This window comes from Macaca thibetana, chromosome 5 (genome assembly GCF_024542745.1).
Source record: "Macaca thibetana thibetana isolate TM-01 chromosome 5, ASM2454274v1, whole genome shotgun sequence".
NCBI classification, from domain to species: domain Eukaryota; kingdom Metazoa; phylum Chordata; class Mammalia; order Primates; family Cercopithecidae; genus Macaca; species Macaca thibetana.
In genome coordinates this window covers 39493168-39507049 of record NC_065582.1, presented here as the reverse complement: position 1 = coordinate 39507049, position 13882 = coordinate 39493168, and the positions used below count along the sequence as shown (strand labels likewise).

Here is a 13882-nt window from a genome sequence, read left to right as displayed (position 1 = left end):
TTTATTCTGTAAGCATGAACTTGGGTCACAAACCTACTATAAAAAACTGTCTCTTACAAACAGGCTGAAGCAAATTTAATAGTGGACTATATATAGTAGATTATTATTTGAAGAGGGAAAACAATGCCCTCTTTTCCTTATTTTGTAAATTTTGGGATTTTGTAATTTTTGGAAGGAAGCAGATGAGAATGCATCCTAAGCCTCTCAATGCTACTTATAATAAACTTTAGTTCATTGATAAAATGAAAATTACCTGTGTCTGTAGAATAGACTCTGAAACTCTTATCCCAGAAGCCACAGACGAGAATATAGCGGTTGTCTGAAGTGATGACAAAGCACTGGGAATGCACTTGAATACTTTGGTCTAAAAGGTCAGTGATTTGCCTCCTGTGCATTCCTGTATTGCTGGCTGTAAGAATAGGGAGGAAAAACAACTATTAAACCTACATGGGCAAAGAAATCCTATAGTGAGGGAGAAGAGGAGACACATTCCCAGTTAAGAGTACTTGATCCTTAATTTTAAGTATAATAATTGAAAAACCAAGTAGGAAAACATATCCAATTGCTGGAAAAATGTGGGTAGCTAAATTCAATATCTCAGTTAAAAAGTTTTGCTTAGAGGAAAGAGAGAATAACATACAACAATTTAAAAATAGAACACAATTCACAGAACATGCTTTCTAGCTCTTGGGCAGAACCAAAGTAGATTACAATCTCCAGATTGCATCACAGTTAGGTTTGTGTTCCTGACAATCTCATTACATTTATTGTCATGAGAATTGTTCATGTTGTGACAATCTATTACTTTTAACATTTTGTCACAAGGAAGAGATATTAGGATTTAAATGTCATATATTTGAAATATTGTAGCATCTTGTACTACTTTGGCTTTAACGGGTCTTTAATTTGACTAGATGGGAACTCCCATTTCCCCTGTTTACAACTGCACTTGCATGTAAGGAAAGGGTAGAATGACTGTTTATTAAAGATTCCTGTAATTGAAAAAGTCAAAGCACAGCAGACTGCCACTTTCTTACTCCTTATTTAAGCAATAAAACAAGACAGCCTTGGCAGTGTGTTTTCAAAGTGCTACAGAGCACCTGAGATGGGGTTTGTCACAAAGAAAAAGGTCAGACATAGAGCAACACCGAGCACATGGGAAGAGTAATAATCGTCCAGAAATATACCATCGAGTGTGCCATTATCAGAAACGGAATCTTCACTGAGATGCCTTTTTTGGCATTGAGGCCAACCAAATAGAAAGCTTTGTTTCTAGTGATCTAAGGGTTATTTTACCATCATCTCTCCAGTACAAATAAGGATTCTTATGCTGCTAAAGAAATTTGATTGTACCAGAAATCAAAACAAACAAACTTCTGCATCTGATTATTAAGCTATTCACCATAATTTTCATTTTTTTGAAAAATCATAGAAAAATATTTATATTCTATTCATTGTATGTAATAACTATGTTAATGTGGGTAGTTTAATAGAAAGCTCAGAAAGTAAAACAGAAGAAAAAAAAAGTGTTCAAAATACTCTCCAGTGCTGTGCTGAGAACCACTGGGGACACAGAGGACTGATGGATCTGCTGCCCTCATGGCACACACAAAATGGCACACATGTACACATACATGTGCAACACTGCAGAAATTCTGCTAATGTCTGTGGACACAACCATTTAAGATTATTGGATAACTGTTTGATAATGGAGGCTTCATATGCTTTTGGAGGATTAATGGGCTAGAAAGCGACAGCAGTAGTAAAAAGGGCAGAATCCTAGTTGGGAATCATTGTTTCCCTCTCCTAACAAAGGGAAGTTGCTGGCAGATGACAAAAGCTTTTATAGATATCAGTGTTATTGTAGAGAGACAGTGTCCACCAACTGCAATCAGGTATCCCATTGCAATGGAGTTTTGTGACACAATTTTTTTTTTCTTTTAATTCCAAGAAATCTAGCAATGAAAACAAGGTATGTGGTACTTTCTGCACTGGTTACTGCAGTACTTTATTCCACATGAGAGCTGTAAACATGTTTATTCTTGTCAGTATTTATATGACTTTTGTTCTTATGATAGAAACTTTTGCTGAACTTTCTTGGGGGATTGGGGTGATCTCTTGGGAGGACCTCAACAGATTTGGGCACGTACATAATTTTGAATTGAGTGACTACAAAGTACCCATGGGCAAAGGCTGATGCCCCCTCAGCACACACATGAACTATTTTCTAAGCAAGTGCTTACTTGTAATTTAACATTGCCAAGTCCCCCATCCAGCTAAGGTATATTTATCTAGACAAGCAGTCTTCAAACTAGGATATGCATACCCCTGGAGGTATAACACTTCCTAAGGGATACACAGGTTCAGAAGTTAAAACCAGTAAGTTTCTAATTCCCCAACTTTAATATATTCTACTGCTTGAAATTGATTTGCCTGAGAACTCTCCTGTGAGTTTTCCTTTCTTACCTCTTCTTTCTCATGCCCTTCTTCTACTAGATAAAATAAAGACATATTTCCCTTCCACACAGAATCTTACTATGTGCTGTACCCCAGAGTTTAATTTCTTGTCCTCAATAAAAGGACAATTCAAAATACTGAGGTGATACTGAAAAGTGAATGTGTAAGTATCAAATCATTCTGCAAGTCAGGTGGTTTCCAATTTACTACTTTCAATAAAATGGAATGAGGATCCAATCATGCTGCCAATTGGTAGATCATTAAAAATAAGTTTTAAAGATAGACTGTTAAAATTATAGATAATAATAAACCATAAAAATAACTCTTAGTGATAGATCACTATATGAATTGCCACTAACGCAGAAAGAGTTCAAAGATTTGAGTGGTACAGTTGAAACAAAGCTCTTTTCCGTCTATTTTCTTAAGTGAGTAATACTGCTCAGACGTTCCAGTTATAAAAACAAGACAGACAGACTTGATGATGATGAATTTTCAATAAATGTTCATTTTATATAAATAAACATTTATTAAACTTTATAATATAATTATAATACATTAATATTTGTAATAATCACTTGATACAGATAAGTTTATTTTAAAAGTTGAGCCTTATGGTCATAAGAAATTTTAAAATTTAAATCGAATACATATGCTTAATTTTGCAAACACATTTTTATGGCTGAAAAGCAAAATGGGGTAATCAATTTTTTTAAAGTTAACATAAAATTATGTGGGGGAAGTAAAATGAAAACATAAAATTCAAGATAAAAAAGTAACAATGTGAAATTTCCATATGTTAATGGGTTTTCAATGTATTTTTTAGAAACAGAAAATACTGAGTATCAATTCACTCTGATATTTAGATTATACTGTACATATTAAAATTTTGTTTACTTATAACATTATAAAATCTTGTTTACTGAGTATCAATTCATGTGTCTTTATTGTAGCATGATTTATAATACATTGGGTATATACCAAGTAATGGGATCACTGGGTCAAATGGTATTTCTAGTTCTAGATCCTTGAGGAATCGCCACACTGTTTTCCACAATGGTTGAACTAGTTTACAGTCCCACCAACAGTGTAAAAGTGTTCCTATTTCTCCACAGCCTCTCCAGCACCTGTTGTTTCCTGACTTTTTAATGATCGCCATTCTAACTGGTGTGAGATGGTATCTCATTGTGGTTTTGATTTGCATTTCTCTGATGGCCAGTGATGATGAGCATTTTTTCATGTGTCTATTGGCTGCATAAATGTCTTCTTTTGAGAAGTGTCTGTTCATATCCTTCACCCACTTTTTGATGGGGTTTTTTCTTGTAAATTTATTTGAGTTCTTTGTAGATTCTGGATATTAGCCCTTTGTCAGATAAGTAGATTGCAAAAATTTTCTCCCATTTTTGTAGGTTGCCTGTTCACGCTGATGTAGTTTCTTTTGCTGTGCAGAAGCTCTTTAGTTCAATTAGATCCCATTTGTCAGTTTTGGCTTTTGATGCCATTGCTTTTGGTGTTTTAGACACGGAGTCCTTGCCCATACCTATGTCCTGAATTGTATTGCCTAGGTTTTCTTCTAGGGTTTTATGGTTTTAGGTCTAACATTTCTTGTTTTTGTCAGGTTTGTCAAAGATCAGATGGTTGTAGATGTGTAGTATTATTTCTGAGGCCTCTGTTCTGTTCCATTGGTCTATATCTCTGTTTTGGTACCAGTACTATGCTGTTTTGGTTACTGTAGCCTTATAGTATAGTTCAAAGTCAGGTAGCATGATGCCTCCAGCTTTGTTCTTTTGGCTTAGGATTGTCTTGGCAATGCGGGCTCTTTTTTGGTTTCATATGAACTTTAAAGTAGTTTTTTCCAATTCTGTGAAGAAAGTCATTGGTAGTTTGATGGGGATGGCATTGAATCTATAAATTACCTTGGGCAGTATGGCCATTTTCACGATATTGATTTTTTCCTATCCATGAACATGGAATGTTCTTCCATTTGTTTGTGTCCTCTTTTATTTCACTGAGCAGTGGTTTGTAGTTCTCCTTGAAGAGGTCCTTCACATCCCTTGTAAGTTGGATTCCTAGGTATTTTATTCTCTTTGAAGCAATTGTGAATGGGAGTTCACTCATGATTTGGCTCTCTGTTTGTTATTGGTGTATAAGAATGCTTGTGATTTCTGCACATTGATTTTGGAGGATACATGGTGTTAAAGAATTCTTTCAGCAGGTAGAAGTGTAAAGTCTGTTGACCGTTGATCTAGGGCAGGGACAGCAAAACTGGGGCCAACGGCTGAATCCTGCCCATGACTGGTTTTGTATATGTAGTTTTATTAGAAAAGAGCTATGTTTATTCATTTGTATTTTATTTATGGTGGCTTTTGTGCTATACTGGTAGAGTTAAGAATAGCTTGAGTTTCCCTTATCTAAAACACTTGGGACCGGAAGTGTTTTAGATTTCAGATTTTTTTTTTTCAGATTTTGGAATATTTTCATATATTGAGATATCTTGGGGATGACAGGCAAGTCTAAACACAAAATTAATTTGTGTTTCATATGGACCTGATATATATATATGAGATATATATATAATGTATATAGATATACATGAGATATATATATGAGAGAGATATATATGGCCTGAAGGTAATTTTATATAATATTTTAAATAATTTTGTGCCTGACATAAAGGTTGGACTGTGTTTTGAATGTGACCTGTCACGTAAGGTCAGGTGTGGAATTTTCCACTTGTGGTGTCATGTTGGTCTTAAAAAAGTTTCAGAGTTTGGAGTATTTGGGGCTTGGGATTTGTAGATTAGAGGGACTCAACCTAAAATATTTACTCTCTGGCCCTTTACTGAAAAAGTTTACCCATGCTTACCCTAAAGGGTTACAACAATTGCTGAATTCATTTAATTAGACTTGATAGCGTAGGACATTCGTTGTCAAGGTGCAAAGAAAATGATGGGTCTAAAATTCAGAAATAATGCTTTAAATGACTCAGCAAATGGGCTTTATTATTTTCCTGACTTTTAAACTACCCAAGTGAGCATTTTAGTTTTTTTAATATATGGCAAATCATATCTACTCAAAACAAAACAAGATTTAAGAACCAGAGTGGTATTTATCCTTCATATAGATAATTACATATTAGATTTCTGTTGTACTTGGGGAAATGATAAATGAATTGGTTTAGAGCTTAAGGTTATTTTTATTCATCCTGATAGTCTATCTGCTAATGGTAGCCATTTAGCTCTCCATTGAAACAATGGCTTTTAAAGACAAAAATCGTAACTATATATAGGGAACATCTTGGATTATAAAATAATAAACCTGCTCATTCATATGCTTTCTTTAAAAACATTAAAATTCTAACAAATTTATTTGTACCTGGAAAATTTGACAAAATTACAAGCCAAATATCTATGCCAATAGCATTACCCCACAGGTAGGCAAGTAAGTTTTTATTCTAAAGTTATTAAATAACATCTTTAAAATCGAGGCTTAACATTCTTAGTGATGCCACATTTGAAATCCCCACACGTAAGGATGAAAAATACTAAACTAGAGATTTCAACTAATCTACTCAAAAAGCCTAACAGCAATTAAATATTCTAAGTCATCTGCTGCAGATGCTCATTTCATCCCAATGGCTCTTTCTGGTCGCCTCCCTATTTTTTTCTCCCCTGAACAAATTTAACCTCCAATGGCAATTTATTGGGCTGTAGGACCCTAGGAAAATGAATACAAATATCTTAACACTACCATTGGCTGGGCAATATATTTCCACTTTGAAACTGCTCTGCAATTGCACATTAATCCCCTCAGACTGAACAGAGGGTCTAGGAAGAAAGGATTGATCTCCTTTAATGATGAAACCCTGGCACTACAGTTTTATTTTTCATAACACAGTGCTGCTAAGAACCCCACTGTTATTATGAAAATTTTCCCAGCAAAGGAGCTCCATCACATTACCGGGGCACCAATTCATCATAACGTGCCTCGCTCCTGCTCATCAACAAGTCTGAGTGATGAAAAGATCCAATATTATCCTGACAGTACTTCATGCGCATTCTCAATCACACATTATTACAGCATCCATATTAATTTTCAGTGACACGCGTCCTAGGCCTGTTCAAATTAGGCAAACCAACGAGGGGGAGTTGATGAAATACCAGCATAGCCACAGCTCATTGCATTCCAATTTGCATGCAAATGGTTTATCAGGAAAATTCCATTCCCAGCAACCAGCAAGTGAAAAACAACTGTAATCTACACTTCAGGGCCACCATACAGAGCTTAATGAATCGCAAAGAGAGAAGGAAGTGACAGACCTATGAGAGGATCGATTTCCACTGGCAGCTGGTATGGCTGGTCTTGTACAGCACCTTGATGAGCTGGAATTCACAAAAGATAAAGAAAAAAGGCATTATTTTTTATATACTAAACTACATAAAAATGCGTAAGTCAAACCTTATGTAGAATTGTTTCCAACCTCTAAATCTTTCATGCAGTTTTGTGAAATTTAAAGAACAAAAATCCAGGTGCTTTTGTGGCTAGCTTATTAAACATTTATTTTAGATTAGTGCCGCTCTGAACATGTGCCATCAGCAGTGGCTCCAGTCCTAGGCCATAAGCTATAGCAGATGCTTGACTGGCAACCTCTGATGCTGCAACAAAACAAAATTAAGTGGTAAAGCGCACTGAAAACAAAATGTGACAACCATCTGCTGACTGTAGCAAGTACTATTTTTTTTGTTATTTCTTAAAAAGGCAGTTTTGAATGCTGCAGCACAAAGGATCCACAAAAATGTCAATTTATGATGGAGAAAGGGAAAGCTCTAAGTCAGGGAACATTTAGTGTTTCATCCATCACTTAAAATCAATCAATTGAAAGTTTGAATAAAAATAAAGAAAGCTATCCGCAGATAAATGTTTTAGTTAAATGCATTTGGCTGAAATATTTTCTTAAAGATTGGATTGAGGGTTTAAAAAGAAGTTTTATTAATATTTAATATTTCCATGGTTTCAATTTAAAAATACTCTGAGAAGGAGATGAATAACAAAAATCAATCTATCCTAAGAATACTTTGTTCAATTCTCAAAATGGTTTTAAAGATTCAGGCATATTTATTTTATAATTGAAGAGAGGTTTTGCAGGCTGTTTCCCTGTGAAAGGGAGAAGGACTTTCGGTAGAGAGGAAGTATGTTAGGAATCAGAAACTACCTGATGCAACCTTGTGCAAATCATAAACCCTAAAACAGGGTTCAGAATAGATAATCTTTTCAGCTTCATAGTTCTGATAGTTAAATTCTGGGCCCTTTTCCAAACTATTTTCCCCAAACGACTCAGCCATTTGCCCTGCTCAGTATCTACTTTTTATAGACTCACAAGCATTCACATTATTGCTTGGTTGGTATTAGAGCTCTGCTTAATGCCACTGATACCGGTAGGTTAAGGGAGGTCCCCAAACACCAGTGGGACCTCAACCCTGCCTGGTGACCAGGTTCTTGACACTGTGGTGAGAAGAAACTCAAGGACAAGTCAGAAAATAGTGAAACTATGGAGATTTATTGCAAAGCAAAAAGTACACACTCAAAAGGGGAGTGTGGGTGTTCTCAAAAGACAGCTGTGGACAAGGAGCGTTGGGGTTCCTGTCTTTATGGGTTTCTTAACCAAGGGGTGGAATGTTCATGAAGATTCCCAGAAAAAGGTGGCGATTTCTCAGAACTGTGGTGCCATCCGTTTTTACACCAAATATGAGTGCCCTGGAACTGTCATGGCACTGGTGCGTGTGTGATTTGTATGTTAATGAGCATATAATGAGGTCCTGTGTGAAACCTAGATCAAATTCAGCACCATGTCGGGTCCAGACAGACTCAGCCAGCGTGTCCTGCACCCTGGTTTTTCAGGGTCTTCTTACCTCCTAGCTTCTGCAGCTATTTCAACAGTTTCCTTTTGATAGTCAAGAAACTGCTACCTGGAATTTTCTATTCTCCTGTGATTACCCTGTATTATTCCTGTCTTACCATCAGATTTTAGGAAATCTATCTGTCTTGGAGGTGCTGAAAATAAGTATGGGGTACATTTCAATAAGTTCATTAGATTATTTTAAACTTACTCTGTTATAGTTTCTCCAGTTAGTAAATACCAACTTTTTAAGAATGTTTGGAAGGTCATTAATACTGATAAAATACCTAAGTACAGTATTGGCACTAGAAATTACAGTATGTATAAGAAACTAAAGTAGTTGAAGAAAAGAAACCACAATGACTCTTTAAAAAAAAAACAAACCCAAAAGGTATTTGTCTTTGCTGATTACTGGCTATGCTGGCAAAGAAATCACAGGATACTCACAAGGGAAGACCAGGAAAAATGCACCACAGCCTCTGGTCTACCCAATAGTGCCACTTACTTCCAGCAATACCAGTGTCTATCAAAACTACTACCTTTAGAATTTTTCTCTACTTCTCTGATAATCTGAGATTTTAGAAACATTAAAACCAAACTGTCAGTGAAATGGGTTTAAGGCGGTTTGGTCATTCCTCAAATCCCACTTCTGCCACTGATTGGCTGTATGACTTTGGTCAAGTTATGTAATCTCTATGTTTCAATTTCCTGATCTATAAAATAGGTTAGATGGGTTAGATTGAACCATATGAAATTGCCAATACCTGACTGTTTTGACCTACTAAAAAATGCAATTTCATATGGTTTCAACCTAAGTTGTTAAGGAGATCCTCAGGTTGTTAAGGAGATTGAGTTAATATACATACAATGATTAAAACACTACTTGAAGAGGCATGAAAGTTTATCTCCTCTAGCCATGTTTGCCAGTGAGGACACTGAGCCCAGGGAGCTCGCCTTATTCTGCATCTAATATGCCCAGTCAGTGGCAGAGTTTGAGCCCTGCTTTTCTCACTCAGATTTTATGACCACCTCTCTCCTCTTTCATTAGAGCAGGAAAGTTGGGACCTGGATTCAGCACTGTTCTTTTTGGCCACCAGTTAGAATTTTTTTTTTTAAGAAGAAGGAAAATCTTAGAAACTAGAAAATGCTCTATAAACATTTGCTGGTGTTGTCCTCTTTTTTGGAGGTTTTCAAGGTCCTCTGAATGAGAAGGGAGGTTAAAGATTATTTTCTAAATCAGACACTACTCAAAGAACTGAGGGGAACCAGCTGTCTAATGAATGAGCTATGGAAATCACAGATCCTCAGAAAAGAAACAGAACCTAAAATTAAAAAAAAAAAAAAATATATATATATAGTAATATGAATTTGATATTTACCAAAGAAAAACCGTCAGGGATTTTTGATGTTTGTTTTAAATCAAGGCATAGTGACAGGTAAAGGTAGCAAGAGATAGAATGAAAGGTTAGATTTATGTAAACATACCTAAAATGAAGCACAGACTTAATATAATAAATTCTTAATATTCTTAGTTGTAGGTGCAGCTCAAATTGGAGATCACATTCTGGAAAGATAACTGCCTGTGGTGTATTCCCATATGTTATCATTTTTTGTATTTTTCTGTTGAAGAGTTGCTGTGTCATATTGTAAAGGCAGTATGTATGGAAAGAGTGAAGACAAACATCTCTAACGACACAGTTACAGACACAATGAAAGCTCACTGAGCAGAAATATAGGCAAGATTCTGCAGAACCTTGCAATGCCCCTAGCTATCTTACAGAAAGGTGAGCTAGGGCTGGGGGAACAGCTGGATGCATCCTAAGTGGTACTCCAGCAGTGGGACTCTACCCCTAAATCACTTTACATATTTATTTATAGAAAAATTGGAAGTGAGGAAGGTAATACCTGACCACTAGGTATTAAGGGAAGCAAGCTTGTTAGTGAGGGACACCAGCTTGCTGGAAAGGCGGAAGCCGGAAGCTTAGTCATCAGTGCTTAGGGTCTTAAATGCTTAGGGTTATCAGTGCTAAAACTTGAAATCAGCTGGAAACCAAGAAGCCCTGTGGTTGAGCCAGCTCAGTTGCCATTGAGCCAGCTCTTCCTAGGCTAAAGTAAAGATGGGGGCAGAGTACAGTCAGGGCTTTCCAGCAGTTGAAAGGTTTGCCCCTCCTCACATGTGATGTCACTCTGTTTAAACTGAAGAAGCTCTCAGGGCTGCCACAAACAGCCACCCAGGATAAGCACCATCAGTGGTGGCCCTGAAGTCACACATGCTGGTGCAAACCTCTAAGGGTAACTGCACAGAGTAGGTAAATCCTCTAGTGTATTTGACAGAACATATCACCAGCATATTTTTCTTCTAAAAAGAGTGTTTAGAGAAACCAAAAAGTCATGTTTCTTAAATAAATTATAATATTTAGTCCCAAAGTATAAGTATGTTATTTTCATAAATATTTACTTCTGTAAGAGAAGTTCACTTAAAGAAAAAAGAATAAAAGGACATAATAATAGAGACATTAAATATCTGCCTCCATTTTTACTGTCTCTACCTTTTCTGAAATCTATTTTGTAGGCAAATATTGGCATTTATTTTCATTGTTTCATTTTCAATATACCCAGGAAAATGGCTATATTTAATCAATTCTAATACCAACTATGGATTCTTTGTGGTAGGTATACCTTATTGAGCTTAGTCAATGTACCAAGTTTTTGTTTGAATGTCAATTCTGTTCCCTTGTGAAAGGTGCTGCATTCAATTTGGCACGAGGTCCTTGTTCAAGAACTTGTATTTTTGCAACCATTTCAGGTATTCTAATGAGCAGTGCTTTATGCACACTTTAGAGATTTAATGACAATTTCATGAACTATTAAAATGTATCTTAAATTTGCCTACCTAAAACAACGGCTTGGGGAAAAAGTCTATAATCTCCAGAACTTTAAAAGATTTTCCTTCTTAAAAAAAAAAATTCTAACTGGTGGCCAAAAAGAACAGTGCTAAATCCAGGTCCCAACTTTCCTGCTCTAAGGAGAGAGAATGCATTACAGAGGAGTGGTCATAAAATCTGAGTGAGAAAACCAGGGCTCAAACTCTGCCACCGACTGGGCATATTTGATGCAGAATAAGGCGAGCTCCCTGGGCTCAGTGTCCTCACTGGCAAACATGGCTGGAGTAGATAAACTTTCATGCCTCTTTAAATCTGTACTGTTTATGATTCTAATGGCTATTTCAGTTGAGCATGACTGTGTTGAGCATTTAATGGAAGAACAGAAGGTACTTACAGATATGCAGTATTTTGGCTATGTAATTTAAGTGTTCTTTTTGCTTGTTTGTTTGTTTTCTATTATCCTCAACAAATACTAGCAATACTACTATGCCAAGCACAAAAAGATACAGTTTCTGGCACATAATAGACAATCGTAAGTGTTTACTGTGGCTGGACATAGTGGCTCATGCCTGTAATCCCAACACTTTAAGAGGCTGAGGCAGGAGGACTGCTTGAGGCCAGGAGTTCAAGACCAGCCTGAGCAACAGAGCAAGCCCATCTCTATCAAAAGTTAAAAAAAATTAGCCAGGCATGGAGCTACGTGCCTGTAGTCCTAGCTAATCAGGAAGCTGAGGCAGGAGGATCGCTTGTGCCCAGGAGTTCAAGGCTACAGTGATCTATGATCACACCACTGCACTACAGCCTGAGTGACAGAGCATGGCCTTGTCTCTAAAAACAAACAAAAATTTGTAAACACCCAAGTGTTTATTGAGTAAAATGAATCAATAAAAAGAAACATTTGATAAATGAATATATGCTGCTTATGGACACAATATAGAATATCATTATATTAAAATATTAGAAACAATATTTATCTCCAAGGATAAAGATAAAACCACCAGAAGCTAAAAAATAGTTTATGTTTTTAACATTTGTATTATATGCCTCACGTGGGCTTTTTTAAGGCTTTCAAACTATTAAACAATTTGATTCAGACTAATGCTTGAAAATTAAAAGCTTAAATGTTGAGATATGATATATTTAAGTGGGTATCATACAATGTTCAGCAGTTACCATGCCTTATAATGGTATTTCTTTACTTACCAGGAAGGTTGTGCCATTTGTTCACGGCAAATAACCTGTTAGCAGTAACTGTGATCACAGCAGGAGTTGCCAAACCAGGCTGGGTGTTGGCTGCCACGTGAGTAACAGGGGAGTTGGAGGGAAACTTGAGGACCATGATAACATCCTGCTGGGCTTTGTCTGTGAACATCAATGGACTCTGCAGGAGGAGATACTGTTGAGTGGGCATGACAAGACCCAAATATACAAGAAGGAAAAGACAAAGAAAGACAAGAAAGAGAGGGGGTGCAGGAAAAGAAGAGGAAGACCATATTAACACGAGTTGTAAGTGGAAGCACAGTGAGCAGAAAGGCTTGTAGAAATAGCAGTCATGATCTGACTGTTATTCATGTATGTCATTAGTTGGAATTTTGGGGGATTGAAGCAGAATACATTAACAGAAACACTTTAAAATTTATAAATTTTATGAGCTCCCTTTCCCTCCCCACTGCCATGAAAAACTAAAAGAATGATTTGATTTAGATTCTACATAGGCAAAGTGCTGGGGATTGCATTAAAGCATTCTGGTTGCTATCATGTGTCACATAATGATCTTTTAGCACTAAAAAAACAGTAAGAATGGACAATAGGCATAAAAGCAAGCCAAGGTAATTTCCAAAGATCATCAAAAGTTGTGTTGAGTTAGCAGGAAGATTTTGACAACTATAAAGAGATAAGGAAAACAAATACGTTTATAAACAATAGTTAGACTACATGCATATATTATTACAGTAGAGAAATAACTTATGAACATAATATATAAACTTAATTATAAAGGTGTTTGAAAGCAATGCATAATTAAATGTACTTATAAAAACAATATATTTATATAGTGTACCAAATCACAAACACTGCCTATTGTAATGCAAATGCTACTGCTTTCTGCTGTAGCTAGGAATAAAGAGAAATACCCAGGTGTTCCTCTTCCCTGTTGGTTAAAAAACAAACAAAACTAAAGCTCAAGACTTTTTTGATTTCTCCTTTGAAAAACAGAGAGTAATTGAAAATGTTAAATGAAACACTGTCTGTTCTAATAACCAGCAACCAAATAAATCTTGAAGACTACTAAGGATTTGGAACATTCTTACAACCCATATGTCATAATCCAAGACATATATAACACTGCTCTGATTTATTGGTTTTATTTATACTTTGTGGTGGTGTGCTATCATACAGTAATTGCACTGTACATTTTCAGCAATTCTCTCCTACCATGTCTGTTTTCTAATAGCTGATTAGTATCATTCAGAATTGAAACACTTTGATGAAATGCTTCTGGCTGCTTTCCTTCTGCCATATTTCAAAACACCAGGTATATGTAAATGTGGAGGCACATATATTTAACACATATTTATTCAGAACTGGTAATAAAAAATTAAATACATTTGCATTTTTATTATCAGTCCTTTTAAAAAAGTTATTAAGA

The 13882-nt window shown here is 36.0% G+C and overlaps 3 protein-coding genes across 9 annotated transcripts in view; 2 read left to right on the top strand and 1 right to left on the bottom strand.

The window, feature by feature from the left end:
• RPS3A (ribosomal protein S3A) overlaps positions 1 to 13882 on the top strand; it is a 1130248-nt gene that overhangs the window by 335851 nt on the left and 780515 nt on the right. The gene's annotated exons all lie outside the window — the stretch shown is intronic.
• The window catches only part of LRBA (LPS responsive beige-like anchor protein), a 758453-nt gene that overhangs the window by 43654 nt on the left and 700917 nt on the right, over positions 1 to 13882 (bottom strand). For 4 of the 5 annotated variants that reach the window (XM_050791167.1, XM_050791166.1, XM_050791169.1 and 1 more), the window contains 3 exons: positions 12439 to 12631; positions 6774 to 6836; positions 254 to 409 (listed from right to left, as the gene is read on the bottom strand). In XM_050791167.1, coding sequence (XP_050647124.1) covers positions 254 to 409; positions 6774 to 6836; positions 12439 to 12631 — 412 coding nt within the window. The remainder of the gene's footprint in view (positions 1 to 253; positions 410 to 6773; positions 6837 to 12438; positions 12632 to 13882) is intronic. The other variant, XM_050791168.1, reaches the window with a different exon arrangement.
• MAB21L2 (mab-21 like 2) overlaps positions 1 to 13882 on the top strand; it is a 501930-nt gene that overhangs the window by 231007 nt on the left and 257041 nt on the right. The window lies entirely within an intron of this gene.